Genomic DNA, 27,238 nt, shown 5'->3' on the forward strand with positions numbered 1-27,238 from the left:
CTTTAATTAGATAAACCTTCAGATTTCACTGCCAATTTCCTATAAAGTATATTGCTCACATCTGCATCTCTCAGGAAATTCATTAACTAATATGGGACCTCACCGAACAGGTGCTCTACACACACTACTATATTTTCATAAAACATAAGAATACAAATCATATCTTTGAGTGTTACATAAGATGCAGGTGTCTACATAAAAGGGCTTAATAAACCCTTGGGAAAATGGTGCTTTCTGTACCAAAAATAAAATTAATAAAATTGTGTACTGTAATATATACCAGCGAATGTCAGGAAACTGGTCTATAGAAGGTTAAATATTCACCAGATATGTGAATATTTCACTAGCAGGGAGTCATTCTGCCACCATTAACATTATTTCAAACAGGCTGGAACCGAATTCTAGACTCTTTGCATTATTGTCCTTAACTCCAGAGTCCAAAAAAAGTACATAGAGCAATGCTTGAGAAACCAACTGAGAATATATCAGAGAAGGAAATCATACAGGTTTCTCCAGTGTACAAGGGGCACACACCAGATCCAGTAAAAGAACATCCTGCATTTGGTAGTAGTTGAGACTAATGACCCATTAAATGTTCCAGAGGATACATGTCCTAACTTCTTATGTAGTTGAAAAACTGTAATATAAACATGCAAATATCTTTTAATTCTCCAGTGCTACCCTTTCATTCAGAATAAAACCCAAATCCTTAGCAATAACTTATGAGGCCCCATAGGACCTGGACCTACATCAATCACCTTATTTCCTGTCACTTTCTCCTTCACCTACTTTACAGTGACCAACAATTACATGAAAAGTATGTAACATCATTACTTTTTATACCAATGCAATTTAAAATCATGAGGTACCACCACAAATTCAAAAACACGGACTGGAAATACCAAGTATAGGCAAGGATGATGAACATAATAGCAAATTTCTCACATTGCTGACTGAAGTGTAGACTGTAAAACCATTATGAAAAATGTTTGGCAGTGGCTACTAAATCTAAACATACATAAACCTGATTATAGCAATCCCACTCCTTTGGGACACAAATCCCAAAGTAAATAGTGCTTATGTACAAAAGATAGGTACAAGAATGTGCATAGCACTTTTATTCATAATAGCTGCAAACTAGAAGCAATCTAAATATCCACCACCAGTAAAACAGATTAATAAACTAAATTGTGGTATATTCAGACAGTGGAACACTGCATAGCATTAAAAAAGGATGCTATAATGCAACATGAAGCATATAAACATATTGAGGGAAAAGAAACCAAATGCAAAAGAGTACATGCTAGATAATTCTATTTACATAAAGTTCGAAAGTAATTGTGATAACAGAAGTAGAAGAGTGATTACCTTTATTTGTTGGTTTGTCTGAATTAGAGGTATTAAATGGGAAGTAGCATGAGGAAGACTTCTGGTTGCTGAAAATGTTTTATACCTTAATGTAGGTAGTTGTTACACAAGTGTTTTACGCATATGTAAATTCAGAGCTGTACATTTAAGATGTGTTACAGTAAAGTTATATACAAAAAATATACATTTAATATATATACCCTATATATACATACATATTCACACACATGCACACATATACAAACACACAAAATATCTATTGAGATGTATATAATAAATAATAAATCATACACTGCTCCCACTCCGCTGGGAACTTTTTGGCTCTGTCAGAAGATCATTCATTTTACTACTTTCACTGATTTAAAGAAAAGGGAATGGAGTACTACTTGGATAACTGACACTGAAAGAAATGCTTACCTTTAACAAAGGGCAGCTGCAAAGGTTGGGAAAGGAGAGTGGAAAATTCACCCCCAGAAGGAAATCCTTGTTTCTCAGATATCTCTGCTGCCTCTCTCCTTCTGGCTCTCCCCAGGAGCGCAGCTGATGGAGCCTGTAGGAGGCTTTCAGAGACAGGAAAAGAGCTAACCATCTGAAACAAATCACAGCACACATGCTTATTCAGTGCTCCACGGAGGTTTGAGTTAGTTTACATCAGTGAGGAACTTTATCTCGTTAACATGTCTCTTTTGTAAACTCCAAACAAATGGTTCTTTCCTACTTTGAGATAAAGCCATTTCATACTTTTATTCTATAAATTCCATCTTTGGCATGACTCGGTTTGCTACCATGAAAACTAAAATCCTCCACAAAGCCCATCTCAGTACTAAAAAATATTTAATTCTACCATAAAAACTCTACCATAAAAATTCTACATAAAAACTCTATCGTAAAAACATCCTCATATTAGTGAGAGCCTTTCCTAATGAGGCCACTATTTTCTACATAAGTACAAGATAATAAAATAAGTGAAAGCTATTATTCCAAAGACAAGAATATAGAACTATATTTCCCAGAACACTTAAGGCAGGCTATGCTGCAATCACTTCTAACTAAAGTAATCATCAGCCAACATTTGTCCTATAGAAACAAATAAAATATAATACACTAACTAGAAATTAAGAAGACCTGAAGACCTGGTAGCATTTGGGAGAACCCAAATAATTTTTATTTATGGCATATCATGAGGTATCATGCAATTATTAAATGATCAAGAGAAAATTATGATTCCCTAATAAAAATGTTTATTTTTAACAACAGAAAAAGGACAAGAGGCTCCCTAAGATAATATAACATTCAATAGTTAACCATCACGATATTCAACCTTTGACCTTGTTTATTTCTAATGGCTCTCTTGTCAAACAATGAGCAAACTTCTCACCTGGCCAGAAGTCCCTGAAGCATGAGGTTTGCCATTTCTGCTGGAGATATGTCAATAAAGCGAAGGAAAGAAAAACAGCTTTCTTCATTAACACCTAGAATATCAAAGGGCAAAGTCAAAGGCAGTAACAAGCTAAGAGATAATACTCAACTAAAGCCTGCTTGCTGAACTGCTGGATTTTGGCTTAATAATCAAAACATTTTTTAAAGGTTCACAAACCACAGTTATTTTGATGGAAGTCAGAGAGCCACATTTTTGTGCTACAATTACAAGTGGAAGAGGCAGTTCTATGAGATATGGCATAGATGAGCCAGCGTGAAGATGGCTCATGAGTTACATTTGGGGTTTTTACATCCTTGGTTAACTTCCTTCCTCTTTTTATTATGCTGGGGCGGGGGTGGGGTGGAAAAAGACAAAGGTGACTCTGAACCTTGCCTTAATACTTTGGTCAATGTTCTCAGTTGAGCAGTTTCTTTTCCTTAGACAAAGGGGGCAGAAACTAAGCCACGTTAATAAGAATCCTGCACTGTCTCTATCAAGTTTTAAGAGCAGTAAGTCAAAGAATCAGGTATAAAATAAAGATGGAAGGTCAATGTAATCAATTTCTGTTGCTTCCTATTACAGTCACAAATCATAATAACATCTATAGATGAAGATGACTAATTTACTTAAAAGAATCTTTAAAATTTTTTAAATTTATTTTATTTTAAAAAAGATTTTATTTATTTTTAGACAAAGGGGAAGGGAGGCAGAAAGGGGGAGAGAAACATCAATATGTGGTTGCCTCTTGTGCTCCCCACACTGGGGAACCTGGCCTGCAACCCAAGCATGTGCCCTGACTGGGAATCAAACCAGTGACCTTTTCCTTTGCAGCATGACACTCAACCCCCTGAGCCATACCAGACACAGTTACTTAAACCTTATCCAGACTTTATAAATAAAAACCTAGCATGCAGGCAAACTGCTAGTAATTCCAAATTAGTCACTTAGTGAACAAAGAGAAGCAATCTGGTAAATCCTTGTCATACTTTCCTTCCCAAAGATAAAAACACCTACCTTTTCTGTGAAAGAGAGACTGTTGGATATAGTCCGGTGCAAACGGAGAAAGAAGAACCCTTAACCACCTGTAAGGTAAGTAATAAAGTAAATCCAAACACAAATATAAATACTGGAAAGTTAATTAGACTAGAGGTTCCAAACTAAATATAGTCTTTTAGGTTTAAAATTCTTTATACTTTAAAGAAGCTTGTTATTACCAGGCAAATATCATGGTGTAAAAAGTCAGAAAGTAATACTACTTAAGAGGTATAAGATAATACTAGTTTAATGTAGTCTAATTTTATTTCAGAGACTCATAATTCTAGCACCCTAAGTTATCATACACTATAAACAAAAAGCACTACACCCCATCTGTTTCCTTCTGCCCATCTAGTTAATAATAAATAAAAGTATCAGACACAGGATTCTTAAAATTAAACTGATGAAATTTTTCAATTTCAGTTTCATTAGGCTAAATATCAATAATTATTTGGACAGTACTGTTTATACTGTTTCTCCTCGGAAGCAGCTTTCTAAATCCATGGTTCTCAAATGTGGGTGTGCCTCTGAACCCTTTGGGAGCTTGTTAAACAATCCAAAAGTCAGTACCACCCTCACTCACAGATGCAGAATTTACTTACACACCTATTTTCTGAATGGAAATGGTCTCGAGCACATTACCATTGACAACCACTTCACTTTTATCCCAATCTGTCACTGATGATTCTGAGAGGGTAAATTTGATTATTTAGAAATCCAATCAATTCTCCCACAAGTGCTATTCCATATGTAAAATAAGCCACCACAAAGCAATTTCAATAATGGAGCAGAGACGCATATTATTATACTACCAACCACACAAGTAAGCAGGCGTTACTTCTACCAGACCCTGTATATTCCTAAACTCCCCTAGACCAGAGGAGCAGAGATAATATGCGTATAATAATATGCTGATCTCTTTTGGTACAAGTACATATTTGCACACAGGTGCACCTTCCTCCCTCATTTGGAAAAGCAACTAGAAGTGGCCAGAGCCTTGAAGGTCACCCAGGGAAACCCTTGACAGTGCACAGACTCTCCTACCCTAAGATTCCTCAACAAATAGTTGTCCACCCTTTGTTTAAGTATGTTTTGTTGAGGAATTCACTCTCCACTAAATTCATCTCCACAATCCCCCAAATTACAAAAACACTAAAAAATAAACAGATATTATGTGTGCTCACCTGTCTCGTGAATGGTTGAAGACCCTGATCTGTCCATGATGGTAGATAAACTTTGAAATCTGGTATGGCTTTAGGGAAATATGAAATGGAGACCAAGTTTCTTGTCGTTCAAATAACTCTGGGTGATTACACACCTATGAGAAAGGAAAAGAAGACAACATTGTTATGTGCAGACATTATAAAGTGATGGAAAATCACAAACTATGAATGTTTACCTTTGTAAATAAATGCTTTCCCATTTTCATCCCTTTTAAATAACATTTACTTGGCATCAAGTTTAGAGGCCTTTCCCTTGAAGTGGACTAATAAAGAGAACTCCAAGACAGCTGACCCAGGCTCTTACCTTCCTAAACTGCATGACCAGATTCATGAGGCTGCTGGTGGTGGTCTGTGCTTGCTGGGTAGAGCCCATAGAAGACTGTAATAAATCCTCAATGGAAATTTTATTCTTTAGTGCCTGATACAGCAGCTTTTGTCGACTGGTAAGTTGGCAATACATTAGAATCTCAATCTAAAAATCAGTGAGAACATTTATATTTTGAAAAACAGTTTGTAAGAAACTCAGTATCAACTTAAAAGTTGAAAACACATACAAACACCAGATTGTCACTGAAAAAACTATATATATATATAAACCCAGTATCTCTATAAATCTGTGATACAGTTACCCTCTTTCCCTTGTCACCAATGTACATGGTGTCCCCTGGGCTAGCTTTTCCATTTCTAATAGCACCAACTATTGCCCATCACAGTGACTCACAACAAAAATACAGGGTCTGATACAAATAATGCCCCCTTTTTATTACAAAATCATAAGCATGTAATTGTAATTCTGTAACATAATATCAACTCAAGCATACCTTATGACATTATAGGTGAAATGTTCAAATTAAAACTATAAATTATTACACGCATATTATTACACTACCAACAACACAAGTAAGCAGGCGTTACTTCTACCAGACCCTGTATATTCCTAAACTCCCCTAGACCCATACTTTCAACCACCTACTACTCAGAGAATGTGCAGTTTTTAAGTGACATATCAAGAAAAAAGTGATCTTTTCCACAATTTACTAAACCAATTAACAGCATCACCACTCAGTTGCCCTTTTAGCTGATTTTTCTCTCATACCCCATGTGCTATCATTTCCTAAGTCCCTCAACTCAACCTGAAAATTTACTGTGAACTACCTTTTATTTTTTAAAAATATATTTTATTGATTATGCCATTAGTTATACCATTTCCCCCCTTCATTTCCCTCCACCCTGCACACCCCTCCCCCCGCATTCCTCCCTTTAGTTCATGTCCATGTGTCATAAGTTCTTTAGTTTCTACATTTCCCATACTACTCTTGCCCTCCCCGTCTATTTTCTCCCCACCGTCTATGCTACTTATTCTTTGCACCTTCTCCCCACCCCTCCTCCTCCTGCTCCCCTGTTGCTAGTCCTCCATATCATCTCCATTTCTATGGTTCTGCTCCTGATCTAGCTGTCCACTTAGTTTGTTTTTGTTTTAGTTGTGTTGTTAACAACTCTGAGTTTGCTGTCCTTTCACTGTTCGAGTTTTTTATTTTCTTTTTCTCAGATAAGTCCCTTTAACATTTCTTATAATAAGGGCTTGGTGATGATGAACTCCTTGAACTTGACCTTATCTGAGAAGCACTTTATCTGCCCTTCCATTCTAAATGAAAGCTTTGCTGGATAGAGCAATCTTGGATGTAGGTCCTTGCATTTCATGACTTGGAATACTTCTTTCCAGGCCCTTCTTGCCTGTAAGGTCTCTTTTGAGAAATCAGCTGACAGTCTGATGGGAACTCCTTTGTAGGTGACTGTCCCCTTATCTCTTGCCGCTTCTAGAATTCTCTCTTTCATTTGAATCTTGGCTAATGTAATTATAATGTGCCTTGAGGTGTTCCTGCTTGGGTCCAACTTTTTTGGGACTCTCTGAGCTTCCTGAACTTTCTGGAAGTCTATTTCCTTTGCCAGATTGGGGAAGTTCTTCTTTATTATTTGTTCAAATAAGTGTTCCACTTGTTGCTCTTCCTCTTCCCCTTCTGGGACCCCTATAATTTGGATGCTGGAACGTTTAAAGAAATCCTGGAGGTTCCTAAGCCTCTCCTCATCTTTTTGAATTCTTTTTTCTTCATTCTTTTCTGTTTGGTTGTTTCTTTCTTCCTTCTGGTCCACTCTAATGATTTTTTTCTTTCCATCACTATTGGTTCCCTGTGCATTTTCCTTTATTTCACTTAGTGTAGCCTTCATTTTTTCATCTAATTTGTGATCAAAATCAACCAGCTCTGTAAGCATCCTGATCACCAGGGTTTGAATTGTGTATCTGATAGATTGGCTATTTCTTGGTCGCTTAGATGTACTGGCTCTGGGGCTTTGATTTGTTCTTCCATTTGAGCCATTTTCTGGGGGGAGGTCTGGTCACACCTATTATGTCTGAGAGGCAGAGCCTTAGGTGTTCACCAGGGCGAGGCAACCCAGTTGCTGGGTTGTGACACTGTATGTGGGGGCAGGGTTAGACAGGGAATAATGGCACTTGTTCTGCTGTCTCTAGGATTTCGGTCCTCTCTGCTGCTTCCCACAAGAACATTGGGCCCTTCTGGTGCTGGTTCCCGGGTGGGTGGGCTTGTGTACATTCTAGGACCCTGTGGGTCTCTCCAACGAACTCTCCTGTGAGGCTGGGAGCCTCTCCTGGCACCTCAACCCCTGCAAGTTTTTTCAATCAGTGCTTTTAGGCCTTATTTCCTGGCCCTGGGGCCCTGGGTTGTGTAGTCTGTCTCACTGTCCATTTTTTTGCCCGGTTTATCTGTGTGTGAGTATGTGACCAAGGCGGTCAGCCAACCTCCTTGCGTGTGCCTTACTGGGTTTGCTTGTTTCCTCCCAGCGCCTGAGTCTGCCAACCACCAACCACCACTTTTTCCGGCTGCGACCCTTCTCCACAGGTTGCCGACTCTGCCCCTCTTGAATGGTTCTCCCCCCTCTTGAATGGGTTGTTGTCGGACTTCTGTACAGTTCAATTCTCAGTCTGTTCTGGTTGTGTTTTTGTTTCTAAATCTTTGTTGTCCTTAAATTTGGTTGTGGGAGGAGGCAATGTTTCCACCTACGCCTCCATCTTGGCTGGAACTACCTTTTCTGAACATTCCCACTGCCTTACTGAAGAATCTTATATTAATCTAGGCTGCTGTTATTTTGGTGTCTTCCTGCCTCTAGTTTCTCCTGACTCTAAGAAACTTTCCATACAAATCTTGTAAGGCAATTCAACTGCTGAAAAACCTTCAATGTACATTATTGCTTATAGTAAAATATTAAACATTTTCCCACAGGCAGAAAAGACCTCTCATAATCTAACCCACCCGATTGTCTCAGTCTCATTACCATGTCCTCTTATATAGCGTTAACAATAGCAACTATGGTCTGAATAATGGTTGCCAAACATATTGAATATTTGAATGCTGCTCTATCTTTCTTTACATGGCTCTTTTTGCCTTGCATCCCCTTTCCTAGTAAATGTCAACTCATCATTCCAGATCTATGTCACATCATCTCTGTTCCCATTATAGTTCACACAGATAATCACTATGTCTCTATCACGCAGCATTTAGTTATCTGTGTGTTTATCTCCATTGGAAATCTAAACAGAAGCTGGAGGCTGCATGTTTACATACCAGAGGATGTCAGGCAACAAGAGTTTGATAAATAAGTATATTAATATTATTTCACAGATCAGAAACATTATTGATGTTTAAAAAAACTTACACTATACATAGTGGTTAAGAACCATACTACATCTTCTGATCACCTCCCTATTCACCATTAACCAAATAACAGAAATCATGAACTGCTACCATTTTTTTAAGCTCTTGGTCATGTAAAAGCCTGAAGGATCCATTTTTTTTAAATAAAGCATTTTCCTTCTATCAGGTACATCTGTATGTCAGTGTTCTTTAATTAAAATCAGCCAGTTTCACAAGAGTCACCAAAATTAAAAAACAAAACAAAACAAAGGCACACTTCTCTCTTGGAAGGTGTGCATCCCACCACAATCTTCCAAAGAGAGTTACTAATTTCAAAATGATCCACCCTTGTGACAGTGAGAGCAAAGAACTACCTGGTATTATCAGGGATCTGGAAAGCTGCTTTTTAGGCAGAGAGAATTGTGTGGAACAGGTAGACTGTATGGAACAGGTAGACTGCATGGAATTTGGAAAAAAAAAACCTCCAAAAGACTGGGAACTGGTAAAAAAAAAGGAGAATATGGAGAGAATTCATAGGAGATAAAAGAAAATTACAGAAGGCTGATAAGGATTCAAAAAAGATTTACAAACCAAAACTACTAGCTTTGTATGAGAAAAAATATTATAACCCAAAGCACATTACATTTCTAAATCTAACTCTCAGTTTGTAGAAAACAGGAGACAGAAAAACATGCTGGACAACAGCACAATGATTTCATAGCAAAATCCAGTATGTAGAAATTTCTACAGGACAAATAAGTTTCTTCAATAAAGAATCACAAAGGAAAACAGAAGGGATTAAAAGATAGTTAACAGACATGTCACCCAAATGCTATGTGTGGATCTTGCATGAATTCTGATTTCAAAAATCTAATTCTGACACAGAGAGAGACAGACAGGAAAAGACAACTGGGGATATTTAAGAACTGACTGGATATGTGATACTAAAATAAAATAACTGTCATTTTCAGTAGGGTTATGTATTTTTAAAAAGACCAAGTCTTTTAGAGATACATATGAAAAAATTTTTAAAGTGAAATAAAAGACATCTGGGATTTGCTTCAGAATAATCTATAAGGGTGGGGATAACCATGAGTAAACCATTGTTAAAACTGTATGGTGGTTATAAGAAGGTTCATTGTACAATGCTTTTTACTTATATAATGTTTCAAATTCTCCATAATAAAGAATATAAAACAAAAAAATATTACTTGTCATGCTTATTTGACTCATATTAAATCTTTGATTCACTTAGGTTTAAAGGTCTTCTTTCAATCAAACTAAGTATTTTTCAACTAAACATTTATCAAAAACCCCTTTTCACTCTGGAACTCTAAGTTGGTGCCTATTAAACCTAAATAAACCCAGGAGGTTTTCTTTCCTTACCTTGTCAGATAATTCATTTTCTACATCTTTCTTGATTCTCCTCAGCATAAATGGCTTCAAAATCATGTGTAAGCGAGAGAGTTGATCTGAAATGCCAGGAGCACGCCCCCCATAAGTAATGCATTATATTGATTTAACACAAACAAAAGTCAAAAACATCTCTCATTAAGCTGTTTTTCAACACCTTTTGGCTTAGTGATTCTCTGAAAGATGACTCAAACAATATTTTTTCCCAAATAGGAAACCAAGGAGTCTGAATTTTCCATAGCATCTTCCTATAGTCAGCTGGGAAAATGCATTTTTTTCTCACTTAGACCATCAAGGACCACCTTATTTTTATTAGAATTAACCTTTAGAGTGTTTAAGGAACATTTTGACCCATATTAGGTTTCTCAGGTAGGTCTAATGCAAGCTGTGTCTCTCAGTGTTCCCCCAAACTCATTTTTTCAAAGTGTGTCCGCAAGTAGCAACTTGTATGTGTAAGAAATTACCTACAAAGTTTTTTCTTTTCTTTTTTAAAGAAGAATATGTGAGGTAACAAAGGACTTCTTTTCTTTCTTCTTCTTTTTTTTTTATTAAAGAGAGGGAGAGAAACATCAATGTGTGGTTGCCCTTCATGTGTCCCCAACTGGGGACCTGGCCCACAACCTAGGCACGTGCCCTGACTGGGAATCAAACTGGCAACCCTTTGGTTCGCAGGCTGGCACTCTGTACACTGAGCCACAGCAGCTAGGGTTCATTCCACAAATAAAATAAATGCGATAGGAATTTTCCAGGATCTGTATGAAAAATGTGTAATTATGAGGAGTCTATAAGCCAAAATATGGTACTTTATGACTCTGCCTGTTCTGCCTTGATTAGCCAACAATACAGCACTATAACCTGAATTAGTCTTTTTTTCACTTTACATATAAACAAAGCACATAATTATTTTATAAGAGGATAAGACAGCTCCCATCCCGATTCTTCTAAGTATACTAGAAGAAAAATTCTTTACAGAGAAAGAAACATACAATTATGTGGTTGCCTATACTGATACATAGAAGCAAGTTCATAAAATTACTCACTCTCATCAATGGCGGATTTGTTTTCGGCATGGCTCTCAATGTCCTTGGAAAACCATTCATTGAATTCCTCATGTGAATCAAATAATGTTGGCATAATGAAATGCAGCAGAGCCCAGAGCTGGAAACAAAAGAAAAGTGAAAGAGCTGTAGGGTAACAAAATCACAGTCTGTGAGGCTATGATGAAGGTTTGGAGAGAAGGAAAGTTGCAGGTATGTGTGTTCATCTGTGTCTTGGTGCATGGGTATGTGTGAGTTAATGAGAGAGGTTGAAACTGTGTCGGCACATGCCTCATCAACCAACCTTAATTCTTTTAAGGTGCTACAGCGAAATGTAGTTATTTTTCAATTAATTTCAAACTGAAAGTCTGAAGTACAAGTTCAGGTTTGGTGGTGGGATAGTTTTAAAGATCTTACATATATTAAAAAATCCACTCCATAATTGCATACAATTTGAGGTAGTGTAACTTGCTAATAATAAACTTAGATCAGGGGCTCAGCAAATTATAATCTGTAGTGCCAAGTATGATCTATTTTTTTAAAAGATTTTATTTATTTATTTTTATGGAGGGGAAAGGAGGGAAAAAGAGAGGAATTCAGAGAAACATCAATTTGTGGTTGCCTCTTGTGCATCCCCTGCTGGGAACCTGGCTGCAACCCAGGCATGTGCCCTAGACCTGGAATTGAACCAGAGACCCTTTGGTTTTCAGACCAGCACTCAGTCCACTGAGCCATACCAGCAAGGGCTTACATCTATTTTTACAAAAAAAGTTTTACTGGAACATAGCCAACTTATTCATTTATGTATCATCTATGGCTGCTTTCACACTACAGTAGCAAGATTAAATAGTTGTGACAGTGACTGTATGGCCTGTAAAGTCTGAAGTATTTACTATCTGGCTCTCTCCCTTTTAAAAATTCACTTACTCACTCACTCATTCACTCACTGTCTGGCTCTTCACAGAAAGTTTTCTGACCCCTGTTGTAGATGGTCGCTATAGAAAAAAATCTTAGCTTCTCAGTGTTAAAGAGTGCTGCCCTTTCATTCTAGCATAAAAACATCTCTGCACTGGATGGGTGATAATCCTAATGTGGTCACAATTTATCAGATAAATACAATGAAATAAAGTAATTTATTTGCTTTTTGCCAGATAATAAGGAAAAACAGAAACCATGCCCAAAATCCCAGTTAGAACAAGCTATGTTCAAATTCTGCCTTTTACATGGGGGTTATAATAATATGTACAGAGCATTAACACTACAAGTTGGCATGTGTAAAGAATTCCATTCTGTGCTGAAACCACTCTATTTAATGCAGACGTAGAAATGAAACTTCTACTAGAGCTTACCTCTGCCATGGTGTTCTGAATGGGGGTCCCAGTTAGCAAAAGCCGATTCCGACACTGGAACTGCAAGAGAATCTTCCAACGAACACTGTCCAATAAGATGAATTACAAATTCCAAGTTAGCAGTAAATCTTTCTCCATACTACCAAGTCCCCAGAGTTCTAAAAATGCTTTAAAAAAAAAACCCCAAACACTCAGAATCAAGTATCCATCATGTACACAACCGGAAAATATTATTCAAAGCTGAAGATAGAAAATTTAAGAGAACCTGAATATTCTATACTGAAAATATGGCATTAGGGTTTAGGGAAAAAAAGCCCACAAACAGGCAGAGTAGGATCTTTTCTGGTTTTGATAAAGTCCTCTTCATGGTGACACAAAACCATTCCATGATAAGGCATTTATCTGTAATAGGAAACTTAAAAATGATTAGTTTGTGTATTTCCAGTGAGTTTGGAGGGAGCAATGAAGAAAGGGGAAGCATGTGAAAAGAAAATGCGAAGAAAGTCTATGGTTATGGGCCTATCCTACTTTGAAAGAATGTAGTATGAAGTAATGCCCTTTGGATTATGGAAAGCTCCATGGAAAATGTTATTCTGCCAGATAACTCGGACCTTTAAGAAAGTCCTATACACTCACCAACAGTTAGTACAAATGCTTCAAACCCAAGGTTTAATACTAGAGAGTAACACTTTATATCCAAGCACTCATTTACTATTCATTTTGGGACCTGAAAGGTGTTAAGAGTATTTTAAACATATAATTTTCAATAAAAGGATTCTTCAGGACATCTAACAACCATCCAGGGACTAAAACAACTTGCATAAAACAGAACCTACAATCCACATAATGTAACATTCTACTTCCTATTAAGACCTCCTGTCTGAAATAATCTCTCAAGGATAGGCAGGTGCCCCTTCCTCCAAAGAAATTTTCCCTGAAGAACAAAGATCTGTTAAAATGTCATAATTATTATTATTGAATAAGGAGATAGAAGCTGAGAAAAATCCTTGTATTCTCAACACTAATATTTATGTTCCATGAAAAATGCAAAAGGGAATTTCTGACTTCTGGTTGGATATATGCTTTATGGAAAGAACATCTATCTGACCAGAAGTCAAATACAGGCCATGTTCTGAAATCTCTCTAATCTTTATTTTTGCATGTATGATATCACACAGATACAGCTGACCATTGAACAACATGGGTTTGAACTGCCAGGGTCCAGTAACATGTGAATTTTTTTCAATAAATACAGTAAACGTATTTTCTCTTCCTGATGATTTTCTTAATAACATTTATTTTTCTCTAGCTTACTTTATTATAAGGATACAGTATATAATGTGTTACAAAATATAAAATATTTCAATGGATTATGTATTTATATACATATTAGACATTTATAAAATATTAACAGATATACAAAATATGTGTTGACTGTTTATGTTAACAGAAAGACTTCCAGTCAACAGAAGGTTATTAGTATTTAAGTGTTTGGAGAGGGAAAAGTTATATATGGACTTCCAACTGCAGGGAGCTGGAGCAGGGGGGTGGGAGTAGGTAGCAGCCTTAACTACCACGTTCTTCAAGTGTCAACTATATACTATACATCTCAGTCCATGGGGTTTGGTTTCTACTACTCATGTTACCTGGAACTACTCTTGAGCGCCTGAGCCTCGTCCAATACCATGTACTGCCACTTGACCCGCTGGAAATACTTTACATCCTGCACCACCAGCTGGTAGCTGGTGATAACCACGTGGAAGGGGGCATCCTGAGTGTAAAGTGTCTTCTGTAAATAGAAGGAGGGAAACAGTGAAAAGATATACCTAACAATTCATAATACGATAAGGAGGAATAGGCTGTATCTTGTAAGTCTTTTCATACAGACTGTATTTTATAAGTTTATGATGACAGCCCTAAAGGTGTGCTTTTCCCATGTGAGAGGTGTACAGTGAATTAAAACACGACTGTCTAAAGTAGTCACCTTAATCACAAATCATGTTAAAAACTAGTATTCAGGTTAATAAAGAAAAAAGTTTTTATTTAATCCTGGACTTCAAATCCAGATGATTGTCTATAACAGGAAAAACACTGTAATACTGTAAAAAAAATATGTGTACTTGCCTAATGCCCAGAAATACATAAGATTTTATACATGAGTAATCACTGATGTCAACTGAACAAATGATGACTGCATAGGTATGTGTGTGCACATGTATATATGTACTCAGGAAGCCAAAAGTTACCTGACTCCAGAACCTCCTTATGACTTTTCTATCATGAGGATTTCCCCAATATGGTAGCACCTGGAAAAAGGACCAATATAGAGATTATTTCATACTGAAAATCTTAAAAGTATCATCACAAATATATTAATTAGAACGATTTTAAAAGAACCTAAAACAAAATAAATATTGGAGTTCCTCCAAGGTCACTGCCAGATTAGGTGCTCAACTAGCACTCCTCCTGCTGACCAAATGAAAAACTCATATACAAAACATCGGTTTGAAGGTACCAGAGAGATAAGCTTCTGAGGCAGTGGAGAATTAGAGAGCCAAGATCCAGAAAAGAAGCCCAGAGAGGAAATCTTGGCACTTGGTACGTGTTCCCCCTTCCCAAAAATTCTAGTTTGAGAGACTATGAAACTGAGCAGAGGTTTTTTTGTTTGTTTGTTTTAAAAAGAAGATACAGGGCCCACAGAACAAAAACTGTAGTTCAAGGAGGGCAGATTCTAATAAACACCAACCTCTCTGACTTTAAGTAATATAAAGGTAAACTATACAGACTTGCCTTAATAGACAAACTCATCATTCAGTTATTTGTAGGAAATTGGTTCTAGGCCCCTTGAAGATACCAAAACCTATGGATGTTCCGTTCAAGTCCCTCATGTAAAATGGCACATATAACCTACACATACCTTCCTGTTTACCTGAGATCATCCCTAGATTATTTATAATACCTAATATAAATGCTATGTAAGTAGTTTTATACTGTATTGTTAAGGGAATAATGAAAACAGTCTATACATGTTCAGTACAGACATGACTGTAGGTCTAACTACACAGTGTGTATCAGCAACGACACAACTTTTCCCCAAAAGCATTTTTTTGGTTCATGATTGTTTGAATGCCTGGTGAGAAACCCTCAGATATGCAGATAGAAAAACACGTTTACTAAGTGTACAGAATTTCAGCTTCAAATCATCTCAGTTTCTGACCAGATTAAAGGTACTTTAGATTATTAGTGCCCCAGAAAAAAAATTACTGGTGGCAAGAAGACAAAATGAAACCTAAAACATAGAAATTCTCTCTGGAAGAAGAAAACATTACCTACAATGCAAAAATATCTCTAGAATTTTCCTCAATGTCTTGCATATAACTAAAAAAAAACAAACAAACAAAAACAAAAAACAAACCAAACCCCCCCCCAACAGAAGGAAAGACCAGATCACTTAATTGAAAAACAACATGAGAAACTGAAAAGCCACAAGAAATTCATACATAAACATATCAGAATAAGACTTTTAAAAGAATTCAGTAACAGATAAGATACAGCTAAAGAGAAAATTAGTGAAGTAGATGACAAGTAAGGAGAAAATATCCAGACTAAAGCATGGAAAAAACAAAAGAATGCAAAACTCGGCATTATTTCTGTGATGCTTCTAGGGGCAGCTTGCTTTCTTCTTATCTGTATTAGGTTCAAGTGCTTCTTGAATTAGTAGCTTGATGTCTTTTGTTGTTTTCAGAAATCTCAGCCAGATGGAAGCACAAACATGCAGAAAGTAGTGAAGATGTGTGAAAATAACATGTAATATGAATAAATCTAAATAAATTAAAAATATATAGGTAATAAAATGTCTTACGGGGTTTAAAATAGAAAAATGTCACTTTTTAAAAAGTCAGTGATACATGTATTCTCCTAGGTATCTACTGAAGAAAATGAATATATAATTAGCAAGCTAAGAGGGGAAGGAAAAAAAAGTAATAAAATCTAATCAATGCAAAAAGACCCAAAAAAGGAGAGAAAAAGGAAAGTTGAACATGTAAAACAATTAGAGAGCAAAAAGCAAGGCAGGTGATTTAAATTAAATATATTACCAATAACATGAAAAGTAAGCATAAATATTCCAAATAAAAAGCAAAGATGGAGAATGGTTAAAAGTAAAAGAAAAGCATACCATGTAAAAACTAACCAAAGAAAGTTAATCTATTTAATATCAGAGAATATAGGTTTTAAGGTAAAAAGTCTTTTTAAAAAAGACTATTTATTTTTAGAGAGAGGGGACGGGAAGGAGAAAGAGAGGGAGAGGGAATCAATGTATGGTTGCCTCTCACACAGCTCCTTCTGGGGACCTGGCCTGCAACCCAGACATGTGCCCTGACTGGGATTCAAACCAGCAACCCTTTGGTACACAGACCAGCACTCAATCCACTCAGCCACATTGGCCATGGTGAAGGTAAAAAGTCTTAAAGCGGGACATTTCATAATAAAAGGTTCAATGCATTAAAAATATGAACTAATTAAAAATTTGTACATATATCGCAAGCCTCAAAATACATAAAGCAAAAATGGATATATCCAAAATTGTGAAAAATTTTAACACACCTTTTTCAGTCAGTAATAAGGCAGGCAGACAAAAAAAATCAGTAGATAGAAAAGTGCTGGACAAGTTAACAGAACTGACCTTAATCAACGTATATGTAACACTACATTTAACAACAGTAGAATACATGTTATTTTCAATCACACACAGGACATTTATATAAACTGGGCCATAAAAGCAATGTTTAACAAATTTCAAAAGAATAAAATCATAAAAAGCATGTTCCTTATCCCAGTGGACTTAAGCTATAAATTAATCACGAAAAGTTACCTAGAAAACCATCCTTGTTTGGAAATTAAGAACCACACTTTTAAATAATGCATATGAATTTACAGTAGGAACTAGACATTATTTTGAATTAAAAGATGATGAAAATGTGACCCATCAAATCTTTGGTTGACTATAGTCATACTTAGAGAGCAATTAATACCCTTAAATTAGGAAAGGCTGAAAATCAACCACCTAAGCGCCATCTCAAAATGTTAAAAAAATTTGAAAGTTTATTAAAACAAGTAGACAAGAATAATAAAAGAGCATAAATAAATGAAATAGAAAACATACAATAGCCAATTTCAGGGATGAAAAATGGTATGCTAACTAAAAAATTAAAAATCATATTTCATGGGAAAAGGGAGAAAGTTAGAAGCATTGATCATACTAGAACCATAAAACAAGTATTACTCAGATACTTGCCAAATAAAATAAGCTTTCAGATGTTATCATCACAGATGTAATCTAAAAAAACATTCCTTTTAGTTTGTAGATCAGCACTCAATCCACTGCGCCATACCAGCCAGGGCCAAATGTAATCTAATTATAAACCTGAGCAGAGTCTACACCTATGTTCTGTAGGGAAGTGAACACATTTCTGACAACCTGAAGGAGCAACGGCAATAGAAACAATGACTCAAAAGAGAAGAGGTCATCAGAACTTTTCTAAATACAGCCAGATAAGTATTTCTGCTTTGCAGGACATACTGTCTCTGTCACAAATAACTCTGCTGTTGTAGTGAGAATTCAGTCAGAAATAATACATAAACAAAAGAACATAACTGTCTTCCAATATGTATTACTTAAATGTCATACATCATTTGTTGTGAAGCATTTTCAATCATTTAAAACTGTAAAAATAATTATTAGCATGCAAAACAAACAAACAAAAAAAAAACAGGTGGCACAGTCCTCAATAACTTAAATATAGACTGACTCAGCAATTCCACTCCTAAGTATATATTCCAAAGAACTGAAAAAACAAAGAGGTGTTCACACAAAAACCTGTACACGAATATTCACAGCAGTGCTATTAATAGCCAAAAGGTAAAAACAACCCAATTATCAATCAATACATGCATAAACAAAATATAGTATACCCAGATAATAAAAAAATTATTCAGTCATAAGAAGGAATGAAGTACTGATATATCCTGTAACACTTATGAACTTTGAAAACATTATGCAAAAGAAAAGGCCAAACATAAAAGTCTTTATATTTTATGATTCCAGTTATAAATATTCAGAATAAGTAAATCCATGGAGACAGAAAGATTTGTGGTAGCCAGGGAAAGGAGAATTAAGGAGTAACTGCTTAACTGGTAGAAGGTTTCTGCTTGGGACGATGAAACAATTCTGCAACCAGATTATCAGAGATCACTGCACCACATTGTAAATGTACTTAATGCTACTTCATTGTACACTTTAAATTGGTACATATGTGTATTTTATCACAATTTTTAAAAACTGAGACAAACAACTGGCAACTGGAATTGGCCCAAAGGCCATATTTTACTGACCTGTAAACTACAGAATCAAAAGGAAGCTCAACATGCAAATGAAAGCTCAGTTTCATGGACAGGTATAAAGTCAAAGGAGCAGTAACAATGACATTATAATAATACTACATTGCCATCCATAGGTCAATGAAGGAAATACTGAAAAATTAAGTGGTTTGATAAAAATTTTAAGACTTAATTTCTAACCTCCTGATTGTTCAGCATGTACTGAACACCACTACCACCACTAACAAAAGCAGAAAAAATGATGGGGACAGCTCCATATTTTTTATATGTTAAACTCTATAAAAAATATTCAACAAATTGCTTTAGTTGATCTCATCTTCTTAGAGAGTTAAAAATGAGTCAGTCAAGTTAAAAGCTATACATCTAATGTGTTTTGTGAAGTTTCTAAATTTATAACTCATCACAAGGATGGGGCCACAGCCATAAAGGTTTCCCAAAGTAGAATATCCCTGATATGTCCTGATTCCTTACAAAGCATATGAAAGAAAAATACCTGCTGCCCATCTCCACCCTATCTTATGTACCCTTTAAACTGCAGGGAACCTATGGTTATTATAGAGACCCAAAATCAGAGACATCATGTCAGCATCTCTTCATACATAATCTCCATAAAATCCTCCTTGCCATGCAACTTCATTATCATTAAACCCTTAGGGACAGAACACACATTATTAACTCCCTTCCCCTACTATACTTGCAAACAATATAATTAAATCCTACCCATCGTCTTATATTCTGACAACTCTCCATGATTACACCCATTTAAGTCTTGACCATGCAACATGCTTCCCTACTGTTTAATTCTTACCTCAATCTCAATTCTTTTCCTCTGAGTTAGTTAAAATCAAATTTCACATGATCTACCTTAGATATTACCTTATCTACTTTAGTCCTAATCTAGACTAAGGCTAAAGATCTAGCTTTGGAGGATCAAGAAAATGAATAATTTATGAATGTGCTGAGGGCGAGGGAAACAACAACAACATTACATATGACAGGATGTGTGCCTTGATGATAATTTGCCAAAAATCTATATTAAACCAGCAAGGTAGATATTTTCTATTATTGTAGTTTGACCAAGTGTGTCAATTCACACGGCCAGTGTAGCAAACCACACAAATTGGACTTTGGATTTCTCACTTATGATGCATAAAAATGTAATATACTCTCTTACTGCTCCCATTGTAACTTTTATAGAAAATGTGAGCAAAAATTAAAAATTATTATGAGCAATTAAATAGGAAAGGTAGCAAAAAAGTCAAAATTTATTTTAAGGAAGAACAGAACTTTTTGTTGGATTTTTACCTTGAATTTAGGAACAAATCTGGTAAACTCCTGATGCCAATTATTAAGTGTGGAAGCAGGTGAAATTATTAAGAAAGGTCCCCAAATGTTCTCTCTCTGAAACAGAAAAACTGGGTTAGCCAACTGGAGGAAAACTGCAGGTATTAAATTCAAAATTATAATTAACAAGAGTAGTTTAAGAATAGGAAGTACACTGTAACAAGAGAAACAGTGGGAAGGAAGTTGCTCATACTCACCTTAAGGAAAAAGTAGCAAGCAATTACTGCTACCCCGCCTTTACCTTTTATAGGTCTTAATTTATATCATTCACAAAGCACTTAGAACATACTGACTTGCGTGTATTGCTTTCCCCTATACTAGATAATCATAATAATTTCACTATTATCTAATGGGTATAAAGCTTTTGCTTTTTTCAAAAGGCTCATTTAATTCTCACAAAATCCCTAACAAGGAATTTTGCAGAAGTGGAAACAACCTCAGAGGAGTTAAAGTCAGGTCAAAGAAGTTACATGAATTGCCCGTTTACACTGCTACTAACTGTGGAGATGGCATGTGAACTCAGGTCCTCTGATTTAACCACACATTGTCTTTGTCACCACACTGGTAGTTCTCAACGGGGGAAGGAGGTGGTGGGAAGGTTTCTAAACCACACATGCTCAAAACTGCCCTAGTCTTGAAAACTCAGTGTTTCACTACATTATGTCACTCTGTAAAGGTCCCGAAGGCAAGGAGCAAGTCCCACTGTCTTGGTATGCTATAGAGCCTAACACAGTGCTTGATAATGGCTGATTTTCAATAGAAAATGACGCTAAAACCTAGAGAGAGAGTAGAAAGATAGCATCACCCACCTCAGCCAGATGGGCCAGAAGGGCAATGCTCTGTACCGTTTTACCAAGGCCCATTTCATCTGCAAGAATACCATTAATACCCTAGGGGAAAAAAAAACACAGACAGACAGTTAACACCTCTCACATTCCACCAGATAGGGTTCAACCCACTGCCTAAAAGAACAAAAATTTTAAACTTGTTCAAACAAAAGTGACTAGAGATACCCAGCTTCAACACTTTATCCACTACTATAATCATTCCTTTTGCCAACTCTATAGCTACAACCGTGAATCATGAAGCCAGTTTCACTGTTAATATAATCCAAGCACAAAAGCAAACAATCAGGCTTACCAAAACCACCTAAGACAAACTATATATGTGATACAAATGTTCCCCAACAAAATCTCCAGGTTAAAAATATGGAGACATCTTTCTGACTCTTGTCAAAGGATAAAGCTTTTTAATAGGGAAGAAATATGATTCATTATCTTGTGCTCATTTCACAATACACTGAACTAATGACTTTAGGACAACAGGTAACAAACAAAAGAGAATGTGTATAACAGTTCTAAAATTTACCTGTTCATAGAGATTTGCCAACCAATTCATGCCTTTCAGCTGATAACCTTTTAATTTGCCATTAAAAATTGTGGGCTGTGGAATATCCTCACCAGCCCGGATAGATGGATTGGCCAGGCTGTAACTCTCCCCAAACCCACTGCCAGATTTGTTTGCTGCCCGCAGGGCAGCTGCCCGACTTTCTTTTGCATCTTCATCAAATGATCTTGTCTGGAAAAAAATAGTATATAATGTAAAATAATATATCCTGTTATATATAAAGCATAATATGTTAAAAGTATATTAATAATATTTTTAAATCAATTTAACAATTATATAAAATGTTTTGGTGGACAGACACTAAGCCTTATATATGATTACTTGCTTCATCAACAAATTTATTCAAGTTTTGATATAAAATTTGACTAGCTGAGATTGGTGGAAATAAGATTGAGTTTATGTCTATCCTTGACTTGTATTCTATTAAAGTTATATATTGGTTCCTATGCAGGGTCTTTACTTAATTCAATCTAACTGCAATTTTTTTCTGGTTTCATTATGTATCACTGTATCATAAATAAGCAATTTTTTAAATCCTCACCCAAGGACATTTGCATTTGCTTTTTTGGAGAGAGAGAAATATTGATGCAAGGGAAGCATCGATTGGTTGTCTTTGGTATCCATGATAGGACTGGGAATGAACCCAGCATGAACCCAGAACTTAGTTAGGCATATGCCTGACTGGGAAATGAACCTGGCAACCTTTTGGTTATGGACAACTCTCCAACCAGTAAAACGCCCATTATTACTGAAGTGAAAGAAGGTACTGACTTAGCAGTTCTTGTTTTTCTTTTAAATCATTACCCAATGATATGTTTTCTTAATTTCAGAGCATGAGGAAGGGACAGAGAGAAACACTAATGTGAGAGAGAAACATCGATCAGCTACCTCCTGTATGCACCCCAGATTGAACCCACAACTATTTGGTGCATGGAACCAACCAACTGAGCCACCCAGCCAAGGATTAGCATTTTCTCACTGCAAGACAGCTTTAACAAGCAAGAATGTGGTCTTTTTGTTAAATAACCAAGATACATTTCTGACTGTGTTTCCCATGACTACCCAAGTGGAAAAAAAAAAAAAAACCCACAGGGAAAATGAGCAATCAAATGAATGCTCATTTCACACCTTTCCTCAAGCACCTACACACAAACACATTCTCCAATGTTTTTTTTTTTTAAATCCTCACCCAAGGGTATTATCATTTACTTTTGAGGAGGAGGTAAAGAGAGGGAAAGATAGAGGAATGGAGGGATGGAGGGATGGAGGGAGAGAGAGAGAGATTGAGAGAGAGAGAGAAACAGAAAAGATTGGTTGCCTTTGTAAGCACCCAGAGACTGGGGAACCAAGCCGGGACTAGAGGTCTACATGGGGACTAGAGGTCTATGCTTCTGCACCCAGATCAAGGATGAATACACAACCTAGGCATGTGCCCCAATCAGAAATTAAATCTGCAACCTTTTGGTTACAGGACAATGCTCCAACCACTGACCCACAATGCCAGAGGCCACCCATGTTTTTAACTGAAAATATGATTAAGATAGAAGGAAGACCACCCAAGTAAAAGGCTATAGATTATTTCCAGGGCACGTTAGTTTATCTTTTCATTTTTAAGACTCACCCGAGCTTGATGAATATGGTAAGCATTTTCAGCATTCTTCAGGGCCTGGGCTTTGAAATGGTTACTATCTGAAAAGCAAAACTTACAGATTATCCACCTCATTAACTGATCTCATTCGAAGATGCAATTCACATCTACATGTTCGTGTCCCTGACTCCCCAGTTCTATTTATCCCTAGGTTCACGGAGGATGAGAGCAGAATGGCTCAAATTACTTGACTGAGGTAAGGGCCTGGAAGTGGCAATGGAGGCAGAGGGCTGCCATGCACTCCAATAAACCAAAGCCAGCTCACAAATACCACCAGGAGACTTGAGCTCCAGCTTCCAGATCCTGGGTTTCTTGCATGAAGCAATGCCAAAGCCATGAAAGCAAGACGACGAGGATTCAAAATTGTGATATATTTCTCCCAGGTGAAATTATTCCAAAGGCAGAAATACAGACACGTGTGACCCCCAAGATACCCTGAAGCACCCCCACTCTTTTATTCTTAGCTCAAAATGACCTTGATCATTACTCCCTGTGAAATTTCTCTCAAACTTCATCCCAATTTCTCCGCCTCTTGTGGTCACAAAAATACCAAAACTGATCAGTCTCTTACTCATGCCTGACTTGTATCAACAACAACCTTGTTATGGGAGAGATGATTTTTCTCTCCTGAGATATATTATATTCTCTGAATTCTTCTGATTTAATACCTCTATTTCTACTAACAAATAAAAACATATAAAATACTCCCAAACTTATAAGATCATATAACCTTTCCTTTTCAAATTCTTCAGTAAAAGTTATTTTATATGCTTGTTTATAGAAACATGCACATTTCCCTTCTCCAGTACAATAAATTCCCCTTTACTGATTAATATCACCTATCGGTCAAGACAAAAGTTGGCAAAAATTAATGTGTACTTGATATGAAAAATGGACAGTACCCACTTCCTGTAACTCCTGAATTTACGACTCACCGTAATCCTCCTGTGTGATGTTAACTACCACCCCTCCACCAATGTCAATCTGTCTCTGGGTAGAACTGTCTTCTAGTTTCCTTAGGATTTCTTCCTGGATCCCATCATGACCCATGTCTCGTTTGCGACTCATAAAATGGGCATACAACTCTGTCTGGGTAATTAGGAAGTTCAGTTTTCGCTGTTGCCTCTTGGCCTACACAGGAAAAAAGTTGAAGTGAAAATAGAGTCACATCATTAATCACATACAGGAGGTAGTCAACAGAATTCACCAAACCTATATAGTTTGCATATACTTCCTTTATAAATTCTTTACCCTCAGAAAGGTAAAAACTGCTAATAAACAATTTTATAATAGCCAAGTCAGTGGTACTAAAAGCAAATAATAACTTTCACTTATAGTCTAATAACCTGTTTTACTCTCTTTTATAATATGAAATCTTTTCTTCATTAGGCTTTCTGTCCAAACTGTTTATTTCTTTATTATATTACTTTTCTATAGTGGTACTGAGACACCAACTAAATTTAAACTACATATTTTATTTCATAACCTGGATGGTAGATACATTTGTGTAGCTTCATTATTTTAAAAAATGTAAACATGTCAAAAGCTCTTCTTTATCTAGCATCAAAATTCAAAGTAAGTAATGAGGAGCTATAAATTATTCTATTATAAGTCAGCATGAAGGTATCTGAGGGTAAGAAGCCAATCAAAGGTAGAAAAATGCTCCCTCAATTTACAGCTTATTTGTGATAATGATAGTTACAAAACATGAAAATAGACCAAAGACATACTTTATTTAAATGTGAAAAAAATAAAATCAAAGTGCCTCTGAAGTAACCTGGTAAGGAAAATAATCATTGTGTTAATACATAAAATCATTCATCAAAATAAACAATAAAATGAGTACAAAAATACCCTAAAGACCAAAACATATGGAATATAGTACACGCAGTAAGTATAAAATTAAATAGTCACTACCTTTCATTAACTATTTTATAATAAAATTCCTATGAAGTGTATTTGATTTATTGCTAGATTTACCTCTCCAAAAGAAAACCAATAATATAAGGAACAAAGCCAAGAAAAGACACCAGTCCCAGCATATGTTACAAAAAACTATTCTTTTTTGGGGGTGTGAAGGTGGGGGAGTGGGGACTGTTTATGGCACTTGAGCCAGATTCAAATCTGCAAGAAAATCTGAGAGTGTGAGAAACATTGAGATTTTTTTCGTAACTGACACAAATGCTCATGTTCCAAAGCTAAAGTACACTCAAGATTGTACACTCAAGAATTTACCTTGTTGTTCTAAAACAAGGTAAATTAAAGGAACAATAAAGACCCATCAAAAATAGTTTCATCTCAAAAGTTTAGAGAGACACACACAAGTTAACATAACCATAGATGAAACTGTCACCAGTTTAGCTATCAACATAATTAAGAGAATGTCTCACAAACCCAGACCATAGACCAAGCTGCAGTAAAACTTCAAGATCTGTGACTCTTAAATGTCTCTAAACTCACTAACTATTCCTGATAGCATCAGATGTCTACTAACTCGATAATACATTTATCTTGCATGCAAAGATACGAGTTACCTAGGGGACTTAGGAGAACTGGACAAACTCCGTATTCATTCTCAAAGGCATGATAAAAGAGAGAAGATCAAAGCTTAGGAGAAGTCCCACATACAGCTCTGCTTTGGGAAGGGTACCACGTATACTGAAAGAAAACATCCAATCCTTCCAATTAATTCTTTCTCTAGAACTCAACTTTCCTTCCACTCATCCCGACTGGTTTACCAATGGGAATACAATAACTTTATCCTCTTATTCTCTCCTCCTGCTTCCCTTAACAATATATTCAACTTACATCAGCTGACATCAGACTTAGCTAGAGTACAAGCTGCAGGTTTAAACAGCAAAGTAGGTCAGGGTTGGATCTCAGAAAACTGGGCTAGTTGTCCATTGTCCCTATCTGGCCGTAATTTTGGCAACCAGCTCTGATCTTCCAACAAATCAAAACTGAAGCCAGCGCCTGGAATAAAGCCAAGGTAAGCTTTAAGCTGTTTTACTTTCAATCACTTTTCTTTTTTCGTCCTCTAGAAATACACAAAGAAATAGGCTGAAAAGAATAAAAATTAGCATAGAAGAAAAGAGGTGTAGGCCAGGGAGAGAACCTTATTAAATGAGTAAGACAAAATTGGTTTACTAAACTAAAATCGCCATCCTCAAAGTTATGTCTTAAAACATTTTTACATAATTTCATTGTTAGGTTTATAATTTATATGAAGTTCAAACCAATCTCTTGGTATGGCTGCAGCAATTAGGGTTTTCGAAATTTTATGCTATTGTCCTACCTCCCGCATTTCCTCATCCAACTTCCGTTGCTCTAAGGCTTCCTTCTCAGCACGCTTACGATGCTCCTTCTCTACCTTCTCATACTTTTTCCAGTATAGAAGCATCTCCTTGGTAAGGCGGCGGGCACGAGGCAAGGTCTCCTTACAGTTCTTCTGGGCCTGCAAGGCAGCTCGACGCACCTCCTTCATGCACTGGTGGGCGAGCTGCAGACGACAATGTTATTACAAGGGAGGACCTGACACCAGGACCAGTGCTCCCTGGGCATTCCTCATTCTGTTCAGTGCACACACTCCTCCTATGGCCACATCTCTTTCTCTCCCAATCTGATTAACATCCCCAAACAGTACTATGGTCCAGTCTCAGACCCCAAGGTAATATCAGGGATGAGAAATCTGTAGACATAATGCTTTAGAACATTAAAAAAAAAGTATAACGGTCTGAGATGTGTTAGGAAGTTACAAAACGTGATCACACACAATAGCTATCAATGCCTACTATATGCTAAGCACCATTCTAAAGTTAATACATATTAAGCTAATTTATTCTTCACAAAACCCTATGAAATTGTCATTATCATCATCCTCATTTTACA

General features: G+C 36.4%; 1 protein-coding gene across 1 annotated transcript in view; it reads right to left on the reverse strand.

The window, feature by feature from the left end:
* Nucleotides 1-27,238, reverse strand: part of INO80 (INO80 complex ATPase subunit) — a 138,342-nt gene that overhangs the window by 62,045 nt on the left and 49,059 nt on the right. The window contains exons 9-24 of the mRNA XM_037161669.2: nt 26,646-26,849; nt 24,286-24,481; nt 23,324-23,391; nt 21,664-21,873; nt 21,105-21,185; nt 20,257-20,352; nt 14,799-14,858; nt 14,199-14,341; nt 12,553-12,637; nt 11,207-11,324; nt 10,140-10,225; nt 5,351-5,518; nt 5,008-5,141; nt 3,803-3,870; nt 2,747-2,840; nt 1,786-1,957 (exon numbers count right to left, since the gene is read on the reverse strand). Of these exons, the coding sequence (XP_037017564.2) occupies nt 1,786-1,957; nt 2,747-2,840; nt 3,803-3,870; nt 5,008-5,141; nt 5,351-5,518; nt 10,140-10,225; nt 11,207-11,324; nt 12,553-12,637; nt 14,199-14,341; nt 14,799-14,858; nt 20,257-20,352; nt 21,105-21,185; nt 21,664-21,873; nt 23,324-23,391; nt 24,286-24,481; nt 26,646-26,849 (1,983 nt within the window). The remainder of the gene's footprint in view (nt 1-1,785; nt 1,958-2,746; nt 2,841-3,802; nt 3,871-5,007; nt 5,142-5,350; nt 5,519-10,139; nt 10,226-11,206; nt 11,325-12,552; nt 12,638-14,198; nt 14,342-14,798; nt 14,859-20,256; nt 20,353-21,104; nt 21,186-21,663; nt 21,874-23,323; nt 23,392-24,285; nt 24,482-26,645; nt 26,850-27,238) is intronic.

This window comes from Artibeus jamaicensis, unplaced genomic scaffold (genome assembly GCF_021234435.1).
Source record: "Artibeus jamaicensis isolate MK-2021 breed Jamaican fruit bat unplaced genomic scaffold, CSHL_Jam_final contig_1132, whole genome shotgun sequence".
NCBI classification, from domain to species: Eukaryota; Metazoa; Chordata; class Mammalia; order Chiroptera; family Phyllostomidae; genus Artibeus; species Artibeus jamaicensis.